Source organism: Crocodylus siamensis, chromosome 4 (genome assembly GCF_052110815.1).
Source record: "Crocodylus siamensis isolate JL-2025a chromosome 4, ASM5211081v1, whole genome shotgun sequence".
NCBI classification, from domain to species: domain Eukaryota; kingdom Metazoa; phylum Chordata; order Crocodylia; family Crocodylidae; genus Crocodylus; species Crocodylus siamensis.
Genome location: NC_143398.1, coordinates 127887266 through 127907436, shown reverse-complemented (window position 1 = coordinate 127907436; position 20171 = coordinate 127887266). Strand labels below are relative to the sequence as shown.

The following is a 20171-nucleotide window of genomic DNA, read 5'->3' as shown; positions in this document are numbered from 1 at the left end:
TTTTCATAGATGAGTCTATGAACTGCACTTCATCAAGCACAGATTTCTTTACTGAAGGAAAAGAATCAAAATAGACTAACAAAAACAAAAAGAGGATTTTGGGGGAGGAATTAATTGAAAGGAACAAATTAATATAATAATAAAATAAAAGCGTATAGAAAACAAAAGGTATTGATGAATCCCACTTGCTAGACTAGCAAGTAGGAAATGAATGGTAACTTTTGTTGCCTGATGCTGCTGAAAGACACTAGAGGTGTGTGAAATAGGCATTATTCGATTTGGATTCTGATTTGGGCCAAATCAGGGGACAGTGATTTGATTTGGGTCACTGTCCTGATTCGATTTGCCCGAATCCAAATCTGAAGATTCAATGCTGATTTGGAGAATCAACGATTCAGCCATAGACACAGCATTAAATGTTTTTTCTACATACCTCAAGGTACCGGGCACAGCTTGTGAACACTACAGTGCTGGGGCTGATGGAGCGCCCCCAGGAACGTGGGGGGGGCTCCCTGCGTGCTCAGCGGCAGATCTTGAAGTGGACTGGAAGTACTGTCTCTCTCTAGCAACACAGTATTTCCAGGCCACTTCTGGGTCTGCCACTGAGTGTGCGGCGGGGCCCCCCTTGCGCCACTCCAGCTTAGTAAATCAGCCACGGGGGGACTCTGGGTACCCCCCAGGCCCAGAAGACACCAGTCACCGAGCCACTGTTTCAAGCTCGAAACAAGTCGAAACGGAACAGCCAGGGAAATTTCACAAAGCCCTAATAATTACCCCGTACTCAAGATACACTATGGTGCCTTAACTTCTGAATCTGTTATTTGATTCCTCTATTTTTCTCCAAAACCTAGTATGTCTAGCAAAGCAAGTACTACACAAACAACTATCAGAGTTTAGCCTAACTAGACAGGCTTCTGCACCCTGAAAAGTTCCTGGGCGTAAAAAGTTTATTTTTAAAAGTGATTTAGAGAGATCTACTATAATTACCACTCTACCTGCTAACTTGACAAATGCAAAGATGACCAAAATGTAGCCTACTATTTTTTAGCTTATGCTTTTGCCCATTATAATTTTTACAGTGTAAACTATGTAAACCATGGCTGTCAAACTCACCTGAGTTAGCAGACTAGAGTCTTTCTTAGCGATTCTTGCGGGCCAGATGACTTCTCTCTGGATCCAGCTCACAGGGCTTCTTACTGTGGCTACCACAACTGCTGTGTCAGTACCAGCAACCAAGGAGTTAACACCACTGCCACTTAACCTCCCTTTACCATGGCTGCTGGAGGTGCTGTGTCAATGTGGTCAGCACACAGGGGTTAACATCTCTGCTTCACTGCCCATTTACATGCCATGCAGCCATCAAAAAAGGGAAACTTTGTGGTGGGCAGCTTTAACCTCGAGTGCAGCACTGACACAGTAGGTCTGCAAGCTGTGGTGACAAGTCCTGCAGACTGGATCTGGAGGCAAGCTGTCTGGCCAGAAAGAAGCCTTGCAGGCTAGATGACTCACTGGTGTGGTCTGAATACAGCCTGTGGGCTGTATGTTCAACTCCCCAGATATAAAATAAGATTTAGAAAACCTATATATAAACTGTTATTATACTATTACCCTCCTGGGATCTGGGGAGAGGAGGAGGGAGATTGAGGACAGGTGCACAAAATTCAATATTTACATGCATATCTTGCTTCTCACCATAGTTAAGGTTGCAGAGGTTTCCAGCATTGAGGAAGAAGTGTGTTCTGAAAAGGTCTCCAAATCCCCCCCGGCCTGGCCGAAAAGGGAGAGGCGTGTACAGGTGCAGGCCACCGGCCCAAAAGGCTTCTCCTCCCAGGTAATCACCTGCATGGAAAAATGTTGCACACAAAGTATTTACATGGAGTAGACCAAAAGGAAAAGCTCCAAAAGGAAGGGGAACTCCTAAATTGTTTTATTATGGTCACACCTCTTCCACATTGGCTCTCCATTCCTACTTCCAGCAAGAGATAAATTAACACTTACATAGTTCTTTAAATCTTATGCAAGCAGTTATCTTTTATCCTTGCCTTTAGGTAGGCTCAGGGGAGCAAGAACATGTTAGCTGCTCAACAGAGACAACCTACTACAGTAAAAAGTTGATTATCCAGAACAATTAGTTCCACTATCATTCTGGATAATCAGTTTTCCTATATACTCAAACATCACAATATGAAGTGGTGTTTAATTTACTTCAATTACTGTGCTGTATAGCAAATATTAAAACTTATGTTTATAAGAAGTAAAAACGTTTCTGTGTAGTGTGTTAAAATCTCAAGGCAGACAAGGTTCTTTGGGTAAATGTCATGTTTTATTAGTCCAACTAAATTAGACCAAATAAATATTTAGTTGGTCTAATAAAAGATATCACGTTTACCCAAAGAACCTTGTCTGCCTATATCCTTAGACCAACATGGCTACAACCAACCTTAAAAAAAAAAAAATCAAAGCATTAGTAAATGAGTAACACAGTTGTCTAACCAACAAGCAAAAGCCAACCTGCAGACTGATTCTTTTAATACAAAGAATCCAGTTAAGTGACTTTACAGATAACTGATTCTCTACCATACGTACCTCTAAGAAAGCTATCTTTGTTTTAAAGATCAGAAACTGAGAAAATTAAGCAATTAACCTATGATCACAGCAAATCATCAGGAGAATAAAGAAAAAACTGAGGAAAGTTCCTGGCTCTCAAATCTCCATCTCAGAACAGATTGTTTATCAACCTAACTTACTTTGTACATACACTACATCAAGTAACAGAATCAGTGTAACCACTATTAAAAACACATTTTGTTTTTAAAAAAGAACTGGAAAAAAAAAATCACAGTGGCCCATTACTCCTGTCAACAAAACCCTAAATAAGGATGAGTGGTTTGAAGATTAAAGATGTTGACAGAGGGAGTAGTAGGTCTTAATTAATCACCATAAGTAATTTTAGTAACAGCCACATATACTCAAAATCTTAGCACCCTTTGAAGAATATTAGAGAGTTGTAAATAGAATATATAGGGAGGAATGCATAGGGGATAAAAATGGAATTTAAAAATTGATCTTAAACAAGTCTTCCTATGAAGTCCATCTAGCAAAGTAAACTCAAAACATAAAACTGTGAAGGCACAGTCTTTTTTCCATTGTGATCTAGTAATATCAGAAATCAGACACCCAAAACTCAAACCCTCAGGATTATATCCACTTGTTCTGAAAAAATAAGCTAGAGAGAAAAAAGTTTCTACTTATTTAGAATCTAAGTGCAACAAATATACAAACCCTATCTTTTAAAACTAGCAGTTATGTTGTTATATGATTGGGATTTAAGAGTTCCAGACCTTCGCTTTGGGGTCCAATGCTGTACATACTGAATCCACGAACACTTGTTGGTCCACCAAGATAAAACCTAGCAAACAAAGTCATTTTTATTTCAATTAACCATTACAGAAGGGTTCTAGTTAATTTTAAAATCCAGTTATCCATTCTTTGGTATTCAAATTCAGAATTAGAGGTAACTTTTTTGCTTTTTGTTGTTTTACAGGTTAAGTGAAATACAATTCATTATCAGAGGTCAAAACTGGGCTGAATTTTAAAACCAAAAAAATTGAGAAAAATAGTCTTCCTTTACCAAATTACAAGGTTCTGTATTTCCTTTCCTACCACTGCAGTCACAAGAAATGCAGCTCCTTTTGCACGATTAGGTACTGGTGGTGGCATTCACCACTGCAGCAGAAACAGAATCCTGAATTTGGTTCTCAGCAAGTTTCACCTATCTGAATATTTTCTAAAGCACCTTAACAACAGTATCTGTATCAACGTTAAAGTTAAATTAATTCCACTTGATAGCTGGTAAAAATAATTTTAATTCTGAATGGTTTCTGTTAGTGACCTTTAGCAGATATTGTATTTCAACGCCTGAACAAGAATAAGCTGGACACATTTAAAAGATAGTTGTATCACCCAAGGATATTCATTTATGCATGGTTTCCTCAAATTAAAATGGATAATTTTGCAGGTGTTAAGTAAGTACTGAAGGTGGTCAATATACACTATTTAATAGAAGTACCTGCAAGTTGTAAATGTATGACCATGTAGCATGGCAATGATAAATGGGAGTGGCGATGTGTTAACAGGACTCTCAAGTGAGGGATTGCTTAATTAGGTGTTAAGGACTAAAACAAACTACTAAATGCAAAAAGAAATAGCAGCTGTAGGGTTTTCATATATGTTACCTGAGGTTACTGAAAACAACAAAACAATAATACAAAACTGGGAATTCAATGCATTACTTGCCTATCAGCAATACTGGATGGCTTGTCTCCAATAGGAACCAACAATCCACCCCACAGAGATGCCGAAAATACCTTAGGGGAAAAAAATAAGTGATTTGTTTGTTTGTTTGTTTTTACAACTTGGCATTTATCAAGTATTGTTCACATGCCCCATTGATGAAATTGTATCACCTGACACAGATGCACAGCTCCCACTAGCTCAACTAAACTTTGCATGTGATCAGGGTGTATGTGTATGTTGATAATAAATCTTTAAGAAATACATTTTCAGAAAAACTACTGATCATTACTGCCTTCTTTCTAATCTACGTATTATTACATTTGAAAAAAGTCACAGTGCATTTAAAATAAGATACTGCTGTTTTCAAGTTGCAAGTCTAGAAAAAAATAGTTATCCTACAGTCTGCTTGCTACTCCCTCATCCATTTTCACTTCCTGACTCTTACCATTTTACGCTGTTCTCAGAAATAAAATAAAATCTTTACTGACATTAATTACATCTAACATAGAAGAACATTATAAGGCCTCTGCAAAACAAACTGTAATTAAGAGATGTGCTCTATTGATATTGTATGGAGCTAATTATCTTAAATGAGCATTGAGTGCTGTACTAAGTTCTACATTAAAAAAAGAAAACTAGGAATGGTATGTAAACATAGTTGCTTTTAACAGACTTAAGCTCAAAGAAAGAAACAAGGTTTGGCAAGACATATTTTCTATAAAACCAGGCTCTCTGGCATTATGTTCCTACCTACAATTCTTTATCAATTAAACCCCTTATCTTGTTTTCCATTATTTTGCCTGGAAATAATATCAGGCTTCCTGATCTATAGCAATCCTGATCTTTTTTTAATATTGCTACAACATTAGCATTCTTTCAATCTTCTGGAACTTCTCCAGTATTCCAAGATTTATTAAAACTTATCAGCAGGTTGATAGTTCTTTAGCTGATTCTTCTGGAATTCTGAAGTGTAAATTATCCAGACCTGCTCATAAAAAATAATAATTCACTTCTATCCCTAGAGGACGGTGTTTAAACATTCCTCTCAGTTACTAAGGAACAAATGACAGAAGTACACTGTGCTGCTTCTGTCCAAATATAGGCCAGCAAGACTTATGAAACACTTCCACCTTTTCTATATTATTAACCACTTTGCTATTGCCCTCTAGTAATGGGCCAATACTATGACAAAGTAGCTTTTTGCCCTTAACACAATTTAAGAATTCCTTATTATCATTACCTTTGCCAACCATGGATTGTTTTCCCGTCACCTTTAATGATCAATTTTCTACACTTTGCAGGTTCTCATTTATATTGACTGCTATCTAATTTGCCTTCTTTCCTTTAGTTAGCCATTGAATTTTTAAATGTCTTACTAAAGCTAAAAAACAAACATTTATAAACAATGAAAGAGCATCAATAGACTCTATTTGTGACCAGAAATCTTGATACTAACAAGTAAGTTGATTATATACTAACACAATTAAAATAACCCCAAGAGTCCACTATCATAATGACACCTGATTTAAGTGAACTCCAACTTAATTTTACAAAGCATGTTAAACAGTTTCCTGAAGGTTTCTGGTTGAAACATGTGTTTTCTTCAAAAGGTTTATCTTTTCCCAACAGAGGTCTCACCTCTTATTGGTTCATATTTGACTCACAGAAGATGAGTTTATTTACCAGGATCTACTGCCTCTTCCTCACTCCAAAATACTGGTTTCAGGGAATTCATTTAACCCAAGGAAAACTCACTCCCAAAATCTGAAATGCTATTAAACTTAACACGACCAGATGTGTCAATGGAGAATGCTAGAAGGAGCTATCCACTCCTGTTCAAATGGATGTAAACACTGCCTTGCCACTACCCTCATATTAAAAAAAAAAAAAACAAAAAAAAACCCCACCTTTTTTGTTTTACCTTAGAAATTGTTCAATTTCCCACATAAATCTAACTGCAGACTAATATATTAAGGAGATGCACACACCAACATTCAAATGCATTTATTAAGGATGCTGTCATATGTAATTTCAAGATGGTAGATACCAGAAGAGTCAGTATTTGCATGGAACTTCTGGTATCTATACACCTTTCAGGAACATGTGAAGCACACCTGAAGGAACAGAAGAACAAGAGCTGAAAGAGGAATTTTTTATACATAAACTGAAATTAGTTTATATGCTCAATGCTGTTTACGCCTGGTTTGTGAGGGTTTAAAAATGCACTGTGCTGTTAACTCACTTCTGAGGCTGGCTTTCCATCTCGCCTTCAAATGCTCTATATAGAAGATAAATAAAATACATACCACACAACACATGCTATAATTCACATATTAAGACAGTACCAGGGAAAAGCAGGAATACTCATGAACTTAGTGACGTAATCAAATGAAAAAAAATATCAGACAATAAGGAAAGGTTAGGCAGGAAAGACTGGCTGGAAGTTTTATAAGCATGGGAAGGAAGAGAAGCCTGATCTATGGGGATCGGTCAATCAGCTAAGGAAAAGCTAACAGTGACCTATCAAGGGATAAATTAATGCAGTATTTGTTCATTAAAATGATTTTTTCCTTAAAAAGGATAAGATTTCTCATATCTGATGACTGAGAACTAATTCAAGCAACTCAAGTGACTACCCATAAAAGGAATTAAATGAACTGAAAGAAATTCTAGCAATCAGGATTTTTTTTTTTTTTTTTTAGTTTCAAGGTAAAATTACAATAGTTACAACTTCCAGCTTTAGTCGCTGGTAATTTTAGCAGCACTTGCCTTTTGTATATAACATCAAAGGTGCAAGTTACTTTTGTTACTTGCTAACTGACTGTTGAATATGTAAATACTTACCGAATCCCAAAAAACTCGTTTATTCAACTGAAGCTCAAAGTCCTCTTTCAGAAAGCTCACATCACCACCACTGTAGCCAGCCAGCTCCTGTATAAACAGAAACCTTAATAAAAGTTACCCTGAACATGCAAGGTTTAATACTTTTCCTAGGAAGGAAAACCATGTCACCACCAGCAGTGTTCTCTCTGTAAGCAACAGCAGCTTCTATGTTGATGAGCAACTGAATTCCATACCAGTGTAAAAAAGCACATGGCAAGCAAACGTCAAAACACTTTTTTTTTTCCACCCCAGACATTAAACAGGGCAGTTGCTTTCTATACCACTTGTTTTCTATACCACTTGTTAATAATGACAAAATGGAGTGCACTATTCTGTTTGACACCCAGGATCAAGCAGTTGGCTCCTTTAATTAGAAAACATGAACATCACGTGCCTCCCACGGCTTGGGGGAGCATGGCAACTGCCCGCAGGCAGCAGCAAATGGGGAGATCCCGCAGATGGCCACAGCAGGGTCAGCTCTGAGGGGGGAGAGGGGGGTGAGCACCAATCAGTGATCAGCAACCACCCGCAGACACTGCCAGCAGCAGCAGCAGCCAATCTCAGGGGGTGCACATGCACCTCTGTGCACCCCTATGTATTGCCAACGCTAGGAAAGTCTCATATCTACTAAAGAAACTGTAACATCCAGTTATATTATACCAGAGTAAGGTTAAGAGCACAGAATAATTGAACAAAAAGCAACAATAGATTTTGCTTTGAACGCGTGACATCCTGACATATATCCCAGACTGGTTCCTCACAGGCACTGTGTGCATGCTAGGGACAGCATACAAGGGGAGATGGGTCTGTAGGCTGAAACCAGCCCATGTGGACAGCTCCACACCATTTATCCAGCCCATAGACCAGCCACACATGACTCATCTGGCCTGTGGGGCCATGAGTTTGACACCCCTAAATTGAGAGAATTAATGCCAGGCCTTTTATTAGTTATGGGTTTTTGAGGGCTCCCCTGCAGTTTCCAAATTTTGTTCCTGTTACCTTAAGGCCCTAAATTAAAAACATCTCCTTTGCTTAGGAACCTAGTCTGTGCTGCTCTTATTTGACAAGAGTGGGTCCTGCAGCACCTTACAGGTCTTGCTGGAAGAGAGGGAGATGATATTTCAAATACTGTGTACCATTTAAAAATCAGCTGTCCCCAAAGTAAGGGTTATGACAACCACAGAAATTGTATTGGATGGATTGTGCACACACCAGAATTAGGGTCATAGAATCACTGACCCCTGAACTGGCCGAATCCGAAGCAAATACTAGCCACTTCGCACAGGCCTACTGTTTACCCTGACTGATACTTGTGTTAAAAAAAAATATAGTCAGAAATGAGTACCAAGAAGCAACAAAATAAGCACCTTCTACATGCACATGCACAGCATCTATGTTAGCAGCTACTGGTAAATTAAGAACTACCTGATTAATTTTCAGCAGAGCACCTCGTTTCGGCAAGATTGAAGAGTTCCGAGAATCGATTACCATGGCGTGCTGAAAAAGATTCAACAATTATTTAACTAGCATGAGAAGGCTCCAAAAATACAGCAGCTACCACGTTCCAGCAAATTCACTGCATCTTATGCCACGCCTTCTAGGGGTGGACCGATAGAGATTTTTGGGGCCGATATAGATATCCGATTTTTAAGGAGGCATATCGGCCGACACTGATCCGATTTCCAACATAGTTTGGAGAGCTGCCTCCAGCTGGTAAGTCTGTTGTGGTGGAAGGGGAGGGGGGCAGATCAACTCTCCCCCACCCCCACAGTGAGGGAGGGAGCAGGCACTGCCCAGCTGAGGCGAGGTGTGGGACAGAGGTGCAGCTCATCTGAGCGGGACAGCTCCTGCTGCTGCTTGCACCCCGGGAGGATGGGAGGCAGAATGTGCCCCCTGGATCTGCGTGGGGCAACCAGGTGGGCTGAAGCTGCAGGCTGGAAACAGGCTCTTCTCTCCAGGGACTGGGCTCAGAGCAGGGGCTACAGAAGATGCTGCAGCCACCCCATTTCACCATAGTTCACTCCCAGTGCCGTGCCACCACGCGCCCAGTACAGTTCCAGCTCAACCCGCACCTCCCATCACACGGTGGCTCCCCGGGCAGTGGGAAACTTGAACCATTAATATGGTCACCCTTCCAGACCAAATTCCCAAACCCTAAGCCCAGCTGCAGCTGGGCCATACCCCCTCCCCCACATCTGGATCAGGGACAGGCCACATCTGCCCCCCCCCAAGCCTAGGGGGTTGGTTTGGGGGGCAGGTCATGCACCTTCCCCCACAGGGCCAGGCCACACCTTCTTATCCTCCCTAAGAGGCAAGCTGCACCCCCTTTTTCTTCCCTCCCCAACCAGGCTAGGTTGAGGCTAAGCCATGCCTCTTTTCCCCCTGCAGGGCCCAGCCACACATGCTTTTCTCTGAGGGGTCAAGCCACACTCCCCTTTCCCCACAGAACAGGGTTACAGTCAGGCTGCCCCTCACCCCTTCCATGTGGCTAGATGGTGCTTACTGTGCCGGCCCTGGTGCTCAATCAGGACTACTGGCAGAAACCAGCCCACAGACGGACAAGGCACTGCCCAACCAGCCCACCAGGGAAAAAAATTAAGCACTACTGCTCTAAGCTATTCCAAATTCAACAGTCAAGCAAAATAAGTATTTCATCTAGTGACCTACTCAGCGACTGGTTAAATGTAGTTAAACTAGGCAGTATCTCAGTAAAAAAAAAAATAATCCTATAATTTTTTGTGTTAGTCTCCAGTAAGGGTACCAAAAAAATTCTCCTGGCACCACTGACAAGGTAACTGCACATCATTAACAAGTTACTGTCTTTTCCAAAAAGTTTATATACCACACAGGATCTGAAAAAGCCTTACAGAGAGAGAAGATTTAAGAGAGTGTCCACTTTCTTCTCGAACAGGAAAAGATGCTGTTCTTGCGAGACATCCAAGCTCTCTCCAAACACCTTCCCACTTGAGCGTATGATTTGTCTTCCATATTGGAAACTACAAAGACATGAGCAGTACACGAAAAAAAGGCAGCGTTATAAAATACCAGCAACACACTGATAAAAAAATTCTGAAGCCTTATTTCTACACATGGAAGATGGGTAGTGCTTACCCTTTCCAAATTGCTACACAAACTTAAGATGGGAAACTCATTTTTCACTTCAGAGTAACACTCACTCTGCCCAAGCCAAGATATGAACTGGCCCATGCAACAACCTTCCCCAAAATAAAGAACATTTCCAGTCGTGCTGATACAATCTCCCAGGCAGCTAGCCACCTCTCTGAAAAGGCTTCATATTTTGTAAACTTAAACCTATATTTCCTTTTAAGCTACTGGTGAAGTGACATTCAATCCCAAATAATACTTTTTAATCTTTTCACAGATCATCTCAGAATTTATGTTCTCTTTCATGTTATGCCAAATCTATCACTGCCATGAGCATATAAAAAAGCATATTTTAGAAATCTAAAAATAAAATAGAAAGCTGTGCCTCTAAACCTTGAACTGAATTAAAGGTAAATTCCTATTCCACAAGTTTCTGCAATCAAGGGTAACGCGTAGGAGGTGCCCATGGGTGCACATGCACCCCCTGCACATGACAGTACACCCCCTGCGAAAAGACAATCCATGCCACAGCCATGCTCCCCCCAGCCACCGGGGGCACACGCCATTCATGTCTGGAATAAAATGAGCAACAGATGTGCTACTACTTACATTAAATTCTGTTGATACTCCTCTGTCAGTTTCACGAAGAGAGCTCCAAGGGAACTGCCCGGTTACTTTATACAGGTTTACTGAAAAACTAAAACATAACACTACATGGAGATCTGAAATGTGGAAATTAAAGGAAGTAAAATTTTATAAAGTTTTTTTCTTAGGAAGCAATCTATGTCCTGCTGTTGTTGGAGGCCACCTGTCTGTGTAACAAGTACCTGTAAAATGCAGGTTTAACTAGTCAAAATAAGCCTCAGCATTTGTATGTATTTATTAGAAGTCTAAAGTACAATTTAAAAGCTTTACTGTCAGTTTTGTGCCCCTGCCTGCAATTAAAACTTTGGTAGCCAGCTGTTTGTATCACAAAAACAAAAAATCTAGATTAGGATACATCTGTGGTTCAATTTACAGCCTTTGATCTGATAAATTAAGCAACTGAAAACAATGACTGTTTTCATTTTGTAAGTTCTGCTTTTAACAGAAAGGATGCTGTTGCATTCTTATAGGGCGTGTGTAAACGACACTGGCGTTAATGCAGAACACCTGAAAATTTTTATGTGGCTTTTTTTGGTGCAGCACATTTGTGTTTGCACAACACGGTGTTTGTGTTTGGACGTCACGCTGCTCTTGAGCAATATAAGTCCTGTGTGTAATTCCAGGCAAATTCCAGCCAAATACCAATCTAGCTTGGATCACCCTCCCCCTCTTCCCACAAACTGAGTGAAGTAAAATCCCTGACTTTTGGTCAGGGTGGAGGCAGGGGCTGCTACAGGGCAGGAGAGGTGGGTGCTGCCTCTGAAGGGCAGCACAGGAGCCAGCGCCTGTGCTCGAGAGGCTGAGCTGTCAGGAGATGCTGCCTGAGGGCCAGCAGCCCCATCCCTGTGCTGTGCCTAGGCGGGTTTAGGATTCCTAAGAGAAATCTCCAGGCAGGTAATAGGATTTCTATCTATCTTATTAGGGGCAGCAGGTCGGGAGTGAGGGGCACTATGGTGTGGGGAGAGGGTGCAGATCAAGATTGTGTGCATGCAGGTAAATATCTGTAGTGCAATAAACTTGAATGTTGGTCTCCAAGTGAGAGAACAAAAGCAATGGAGCTCTGCCTAGGTGATAATTGCTGTCTCTGAAATGTGAAAAGCCAGGGCTTTTTAGTGGATGGTAGCTAGCCTGACTAGGTAGGCAAACTGGTTTTTCTTCTGTTCAGACAAGTTCACCGACTCAAACATTCTACAAAAGGAATAAAGACATTTTATGACTTTTAAATTGCTGGATGCTCTCCCTTTCAAGCAACTTTGTCAATCCTGCTCATGTTTCAGAGTTATACAAGGCATTTGGACTCAGGATTCTCTATTAAAATTAGTGCAAAGTGGATGTTCAAATCTCATAGCAGCTTTGAAGTTCTCAGATTAGGTCACTAAGATTTGAGTAAATAAAGCAGCATCAAATGTGAAAAATTCATTCAAACCTTGCTGTTGTTGACTACACAATCCTTCCCAATCTCTTTTCCAAACTGTTCTGCATATGAAGTCACAGAATACACTCCAAGTAGGGATTAAGCAGACAGAAGTTGGGGTAAAAGATGGCTTTGGTACGGATTTGCTATACTGCAGTCAGTACAGTGTAGACAAACCCTTAGTTATTTCCAAGGGTTTTGAGAGCTTAGGGAGAGTGTGGCGAAGTGGAAACTCACTGACCAACCACAGTGCTAGTCTCTCACCTTCTTCTGGGCACTCCACCCACCTCTCTCACCTACCACACCTTGCTGTTAAATGAATAGGGTCTTAATTAGATGGGAGGCTGCCCTTTCAATGTCCTGTTCTCCTGGGCCTAACCATCCCTGTACTGCATCCCAAGGCTCACAGATGTTCCTAAAAGCTGTGCTCTGCTCCAGCCTGAGGCCGGGCCCAGCTCAGGATAGAGTTAGGCTCTCGCGTTCCGCCTTGTACAGGCCGCACTTGTACCAGCTCCCTCACTGAGGCCTCTCTCACTCCACCAGCTAACATGGTCTCTCTTACTGGCCCCCATGAGGCCACACTCATACCACCCCTCCTTTTCCACAGGGCCTCACTCACCCTGCCCTCACCCAGAGGGTCCTTGGGCTTGTTTCCCTGCACTCCCTGGCCAGCAAGTGCACGGCCTCCTGGGCCTCTCCCGTGGCCCTCATCCAAGCGAGTGCTGGGTTGTTTGCAGAACCCTGGGCTGGCTCTGCCTCTGGTCTCTTACTGGGTCACTTACCCAGCTGCTGTCAATGAGGGGCTCCTAACTCATCCTGTTATTTACTTAGGGCTCTTCCTCAGTCTCCCCACCCAGTTGGCCACTGGCCCGCCTGTGGCCTCAGGTGCCTAAAGGCTTACCTGGTCTTAACTCGGTCCCCATATTAGCAAGACCTACCCTCATACCCCTTGCTCACCAGGACCCACTTCACGCCCCTTCCTCACAGGGCTTCATCTCAAGCCCCCGTGTTCACAGGGCCTCACCACTTGCCCCTCAGACAGACAGTTGGGTAAGAGCCCAGTGACTACAACTGAAGCCCTCCCAGGCTGCATGCAGTCTGCCAATTAGACAGCCCTGATTTACTTAATTTTCTTGAGCTGACAGTGAAAAACAAAAAACCAAGGGGAATGTGAGTGAAACATGATTCTCAAATCATATTTTGCTTACAATCACTTGTAACCCATATTAACAACTGCAATATTGCTACCACTTTAATACCTAGGTTGCCAGGGTATCTCTATTTTTCATGAGATTAATAAAAAACTGTTCAGTTTTACAGTTAAACATCTCAAAGTGAAGGTCTTACCAGGCAAGAAATTAAAGAGCTTCTTTACTCAGCATACTTGCTCCCTTGCAGTTTCTGAATCTCATCTGATTATTCTTGTAATGAAATCAATTTTTCATTACATACAGACCTATTAATCTGCAGCCAACACAACTATGTGAGGAAAAAAAATGGCTTGTGGATACTCTACATAATTAAATTCCTATTACAGAATCTTTTTTCCTGGTGACTAACCATTAGCCAGAAAGAACCCCAGTGACATCCAGGTCCCAAGCTAAGTTTGCAGGGCTGGCCGTAAGGATCTTTACGCTTAAAAAAAAAATCAAAAAAAAAAAAAAAAAAAAAATCAAGAGACTAGGCCCAATATACCATAGCATAATCAAGCAGTTTTTCCTTAACTTGTGCTGCTTTCACCCCAAATCAGTATAAACCATTAAGAATAAATTGTGAAAACTTATTAAATATTTCTGTTACTTTTCAGAATATAACCTCACTTTAATTTTATGCAATGACACAGCACTATTATATTAAAAAATTGTGTGCTCCCTACTTTCTTTCAAAGTTGCCAGGCTGTGGTTTGAAGAATGATAGGCCATATGAAGTTTCCTTAGTTCCATAGGAGAACTGGAAGGTCACCTTCTCTGCACGTCCAAAGAGATTAGGGAATTTGAGCCCAAGGACCTAGGAAGAATGGAAAATGGTTTGATATCTACTATATGATTTTGCTAAAATAATCAGAGACACTGAAACACTTATGTCGCAGACAAATTTACCTGCGTTTCTACTGCAAAGGATTAGAGGTGGAGGGGTTTTTAAAAGCCAATTTAGTTGCCCATAATTAGGCTCTTCATATAGTTCTTACACTTCTGTCAGCACTGACAATGAAAATTATTGATCTCAGTATTATCTTTGTCTATATAGTTGGTATTGCTTTCTGATATTCAGTACCATAATGTATGACTTTTAGTTTTTCATGGTTTAAAAACATGTTTTTACTGGAATTTTGAACAATTAAATTTAAAAAAATTGTCCTGGAAAAATGAAAACTCTGTGTCTAACCTTAGTTAAGAATTCTGTTTCATTTAAAGACCAAAAACTATGTGGCCTTTAATAAATGGTTATGTAGTAATATGAAAGATTTAAAATAATAAAATCACTTAAAATATATATACTCAACACAGACACAATATTACTGCTCTTGTCCATCAACAAGTGCTGACTATTAAAACCAGGTGAAACTCAGGATTTTTAGTTCATGAGAAAACTTGATATTTTGATATTTATTTTCATTCTGCCTCCAAACAAAGCCTAATTTTTCAAAATTTTCTGCAAACCAAGTTACTGCATCAAGAACATCAACAAATGGTATTTCCAGAACAAAATATTCTCACGGGGACCCTAGCAGTTGCTGATGCAATTTGGTAGTCATGTCAATTTAACACTATCAATAACTCAGGAACAAGGCGGCAAAGACACTTTACTGGCCCAGAAGTCCTCGGGCCCTAAGCCTACAGGACAGTCCCAGAGCTGCAGAGCCTGGAGGTCAAGACTCCCCAGAAGCCCACCAGGAAATCTGCCTGACAGGGGAAAGATTTGATCAGGAACATAACAATAATCTGATGGAAGTTTGAATAAAGAGATATTTCACAAACATTTGGGAGTGGGTAAACTAAAAAATCTGAAGCAGCTCCAATGACAACATAATATATTGTTAAGCATTGGAAGCATTTCACTTACATTTCCCTGGCTTCTCATACCCAAAATTCATTTTTTTTTTTTATATGACAGCATAACTCAGTTTTGCTGTGAAGGTAGAAAAATTATCTGCTACTGAAAGCTGCAACTGCTGTTTCTCTGGGGTGTTCTTACAGGATGTCCTTTTAAGGAAACACAAAAAGGTGCCAAAAGGTATAAAATAAGACCAGCATATCCTATCAAATTTAAGCTGTCTTGGTCTAAAAGCCCTTGGGAAAGTGCAGAGATCAGAGATACAATATACAGTTTTATTTTTGCAATTAAGACTGTTAGGCAGTTCTTCACCATTACCACACTGATATAACAGGCTATTTATTTATTCACAATTTCTACATATTTCAAATGAATTTAACAGGACAAACTTCTTGAATTTTGGTTAGTTGTTTGCATTTAAGCGATGTCAGTCCCCTGGAGACCAACATCACGCTTTTACAAGTCATATTTTCATATAGTTTAAGATATGTTCGTATTAAGATTGTGCACGAAGAATAACAAATATGGCAGAAGACCAGTTTGGCTTAGCAGAGAACACTTCAGTGAGCTTAAACACAAAAAGGAAGCTTACAAGAAGTGGAAGATCAAACCCATGACTAGGGCATGTGGGGATGAAATCAGGAAGGCCAAAGCACAATTGGAGTTGCAGCTAGTGAGGGACATGAAGGGTAACAAGTGTTTCTACAAGTATGGCATCAAGAGGAAGACTGGGGGAAATGTGGGTCGTTTACTGAATGGGGGAGGCAACCTAGTGGCAGATGATGAGGGAAAGGCTGAAGTACTCAATTACTGTACTTTTTTACCTCAGTCTTCACAGGCAAGGTCAGCTCCCAAACTATTGCACTGGGCAGCACAGTTTGGGGAAGAGGCAGGCAAGACTATTTAGAAAAGCTGGATGTGTACAAGTCCATAGGGCCAGATGCAATGCATCCAAGGGTGCTGAGGGAGTTGACTGATGTGATTGCAGAGCCACTGGCCATTATTTTTGAAAATTCATGCCACTGGGTGGAAGTCCCAGATTACTGGAAAAAGATAAATACAGAATCCATCTTGAAGAAGAGGAAGGAGGAACCAGGGAACTACAGACATGTCAGCCTCACTTCAGTCCCTGGGAAAAACATGCAGCCGGTCCTCAAGGAATCCATTTCTAAGCACTCTGGAGGAGAATAAAGTGTTCAGGAACAGTCAGCATGGATTCACTAAGGGTAAGTCATGCCTGATCAACCTGATTGCCTTCTGTGATGACATAAATGGCTCTGTGGATGCAGGGAAAGCAGTGAACGTGATTCTAGCAAGGCTTTTGATGATGTTTCCCACAGCATTGATGCAAGAAGCCAAGGAAGTATGGGCTGGATAAATGGATTGTAAGGTGGAGAGAAAGCTGGCTGGGTTGTCAGGCTCAACGGGTAGTCATTAATGGCTCAAGGTCTAGTTGGCATCTGGTATAAAATGGAGCGCCCCAGGGGTTGGTTCTGGGGCCAGCTTTATTGAATACGTACACTGATGATCTGGAAGACAGGATGGAGTGCACTTTCGGCAAGTTCACAGAAGACACCAAGCTGGAAGGAATAGTAGATACGCTGGAGGATAAGGCTAACAATTCAGAGCGATTTAGACCAACTGGAGGACTGGGCCAAAAGACATCTCATGAGGTTCAACAAGGACAAGTGCCAAGTCCTTCACTTAGGGCAGAAGAATCCTAGGCACTGCTAGAGGCTGGGGAGCAACTGGCTAAGCAGCAGTGCTGCAGAAAATGTTAGAGGGAAAAATAAGCTGGATACCAGTCAACAGTGTAACCTTGCTGCAAAGAAGGCTAACAGCATAATGGGCCAGACTGGAAGCAGTGTTGCCAGCAGATGGAGGGAAGTAATTATTACCTTCTATTCTACACTGAAGAGGGTCACATCTGGAGTACTGTGTCCAGTTTTGGACCTCCCACTACAGAACAGTTGTGGACAAGTTGGAAACAGTCCAGCAGAGGGCAATGAAAATGGTTAGAAAATGGTTAGGGGGCTGGAACACACAAGTTATGAGGAGAGGCTGAGGGAACTGGGCTTATTTAGTCTGCTGAAAAGACGACTGAGGGGTGATTTGATAGCAGACTTTAACTACCAGAAGCAGGATTCCAAAGAGGATGGAGCTAGACTGTTCTCAGTGGTGGCAGATGACAGAACAAGGAGCAACAGTCTCAAGTTGCAGCAAGGGAAGTTTAGGTTGGATATTAGGAAAAACTCTCAGTAGGAGAGAGGTAAAGCACTGGAATGGGTTACCTAGAGAGGTGGTGAAATCTCCATCCTTGGAGTGTTTTAAGCCCCAGACAGACAAAGCCTTGGCTGAAACGATCTAGTTGGGGATGGTTCTGCTTTGAGCAGAAGACTGGTCTTAGACGACCTGCTGAGGTCCCTTCCAACCCTAATTTTCTATGATTCTATATTTTTTTCCTCTACTGCTTTGTAATAAATGAAAACAAACAGAAGGAGGAGCTACTGTATGGGAAAAACAGAGAAACTTTCTGTAGGGCAGTGGTTCCCAATCTGTGGTACAGGTACCACGAGTGGTATGCAGACAACCTGCCAGTGGTATGCATTAACAGATTTATTATAATTACTTTATATGACAAAAATTTGCTGGTGGTACTTAAGGCTGAACTGAAAAATTTGCTGGTGGTACATAAGGTTGTATCATTTTAAATCAGTGGCGCGATCTGTCAGAGTTTGAGAAACGCTGCTGTAGAGGATATTTTAAAATGCATCAGAGGTGAAGAATTTTTTTTTCCTCCACTCTCATGCAACTTTGAAAATCTTTGGTATTAATTGTAACATCAATTAGTAAACAATTTTCAGACAGGACTGAAATTAAAGTTAGCCTGTTCCTTCTATTGTAATTGGCTATAAAATATGAATTCAATGCAAATACGTTTTACCATATTAGGATCTGGAAAATCCTATACTTCTTATCATGTAACAACTGGTATTGATCTTTAAAATAAAAAAGGAAAAGAAAAGAAACATAGTTTGGAAGTAAGATAACCTAATATTCCTTCAAAAAAAGTCCATTTAAAATTGGTGTGGCAGAGAGCAAGTTGTTCAAACTTTAAGTACATAAAGCAAGGTAATTGTACTCAACATATATTTTAATTAATTTATAAAATACAAGAAAAAGAGTCCATTAATCTCCAATTCAAAACACAACCCCTCAAATGTACCTATTTGACCACTTGGCTAAATGAGAACCTGTGTATTGGACCAGATCCTGTAAAAATCTAGATACAGGCATAAGATACAAATGAATGTAAATGTGACCTAACTTGGGCAGAACAAAAATTTATTCCGTTGTGTAAAAACTGCTGGATATTCTCAGTGCAGGTCCAGAATGAGAACTGTAGGGACACTACGCATAAGCAATATGAGGCATTGCTGTGCTGAGACATTCCATACCAGCCAGCTTCCAAACTCAAAGCAAGATTGCAACATTAGCATGGAGAGCTGCATATATGTCAGTATGTTCTGCAACAGGCAGTTTACTGGCCCACGTGTCACGCCACATCACTTCCATTTGGGGAGCTAACAGGCACAGAGGGGATGCATCACACAGACTTATCCATGTAGGTAAGGGCTAAAACTTCTTAGCAAAGCCATACTAGAGAAATAAATTGGTTAAGATGAAGTTCTCATTTACACAACCCATAAGCTAACCTCAGGTTTGACAAATTAACTAAGTTGCCTGACAAAAAAAAAATTGCAACATTTTAAAACCAGTCATACCATGCTGCCTTCATTATTGCCGACCATAGTGTTATAGCTTCCAGTTAGTCTTCTCAATTCTGTTACTTCAAATGTTACATCTAAACCATTTGGAAGGGCATCATCTCCTAAATAAATACATTTATTATTTCTTCAAGAGTCTTCTGTTTGCACAATATTGCTTTATAGCTGGATAAAAGACAATTTAAGTTAAGTTAATTGAAAAAACATTCCTTTGGAATGTGAAACTAGTTGAATTAAATGCTCAAAGGAGACTGCTAGCCTCAGAAAAGTAGTCTTTGTTAACATCTGATTCAAGCAAAAAAGTTTACCTTTTATAACACCAACCCTTTAAGTAATAGCTAGCATAACATGGCACTTGATACCTACTTAATAAAAGCAGGGTTTTAATAGGCATAGGTTTTATTTTTAGTATTAGGTATATGTGAAATAGTCAGTGGAACAATAATCCCAATATAGCATTCCAGGTGTCTTTCAGAAAGCATGGTGCAATCCATTAAAAAAATCTGTGGTCAAATTGTGTTCTAACTGAGCTATTCTACTGTAATGGTAGACAGAAGGCAACCCCCTCTTTCCTTTAAGTCAGGGGTTGGCAACCTAGGGCTGGCAGAACCATGCCATAGGTGACTTTTGACAATAGGGAGGCTCTTTTTGTATTCCACCTCAGTCAGCTGCCTACGGTTCCAGCAGAGGGAGAAGCTCTGCCCATGCTATGCCATATTCAAACAGCAAGGGCTCCTGCAGGAGTGCTTTTGCCAAACCACACCATGGCTGAGCAGGGGCAACAGCAGCCATATCTTAATGATCCTTTGATTCAAACTAACTCATTCCAGCCTCTGACCCCCTGCCAGAAAACATTGCCAACCCCTGCTTTAAGCAGTTACAATGTCACACTTTTATGGAGTAATCTGTAGCATTGCAGACCTATTTTCAGTGACAGACTACTTCCCTAATTAAATAGGCTTTTTTCGATAATGTTGGATCAAGAT

The 20171-nt window shown here is 40.7% G+C and overlaps 1 protein-coding gene across 1 annotated transcript in view; it reads right to left on the bottom strand.

Annotated features, from left to right (window-relative positions):
• SAMM50 (SAMM50 sorting and assembly machinery component) overlaps positions 1-20171 on the bottom strand; it is a 30525-nt gene that overhangs the window by 3874 nt on the left and 6480 nt on the right. Inside the window, exons 5-13 of the mRNA XM_090043769.1 lie at positions 19183-19289; positions 14220-14350; positions 10894-10981; positions 10047-10175; positions 8605-8676; positions 7141-7227; positions 4297-4367; positions 3342-3409; positions 1693-1839 (exon numbers count right to left, since the gene is read on the bottom strand). Of these exons, the coding sequence (XP_089899895.1) occupies positions 1693-1839; positions 3342-3409; positions 4297-4367; positions 7141-7227; positions 8605-8676; positions 10047-10175; positions 10894-10981; positions 14220-14350; positions 19183-19289 (900 nt within the window). The remainder of the gene's footprint in view (positions 1-1692; positions 1840-3341; positions 3410-4296; positions 4368-7140; positions 7228-8604; positions 8677-10046; positions 10176-10893; positions 10982-14219; positions 14351-19182; positions 19290-20171) is intronic.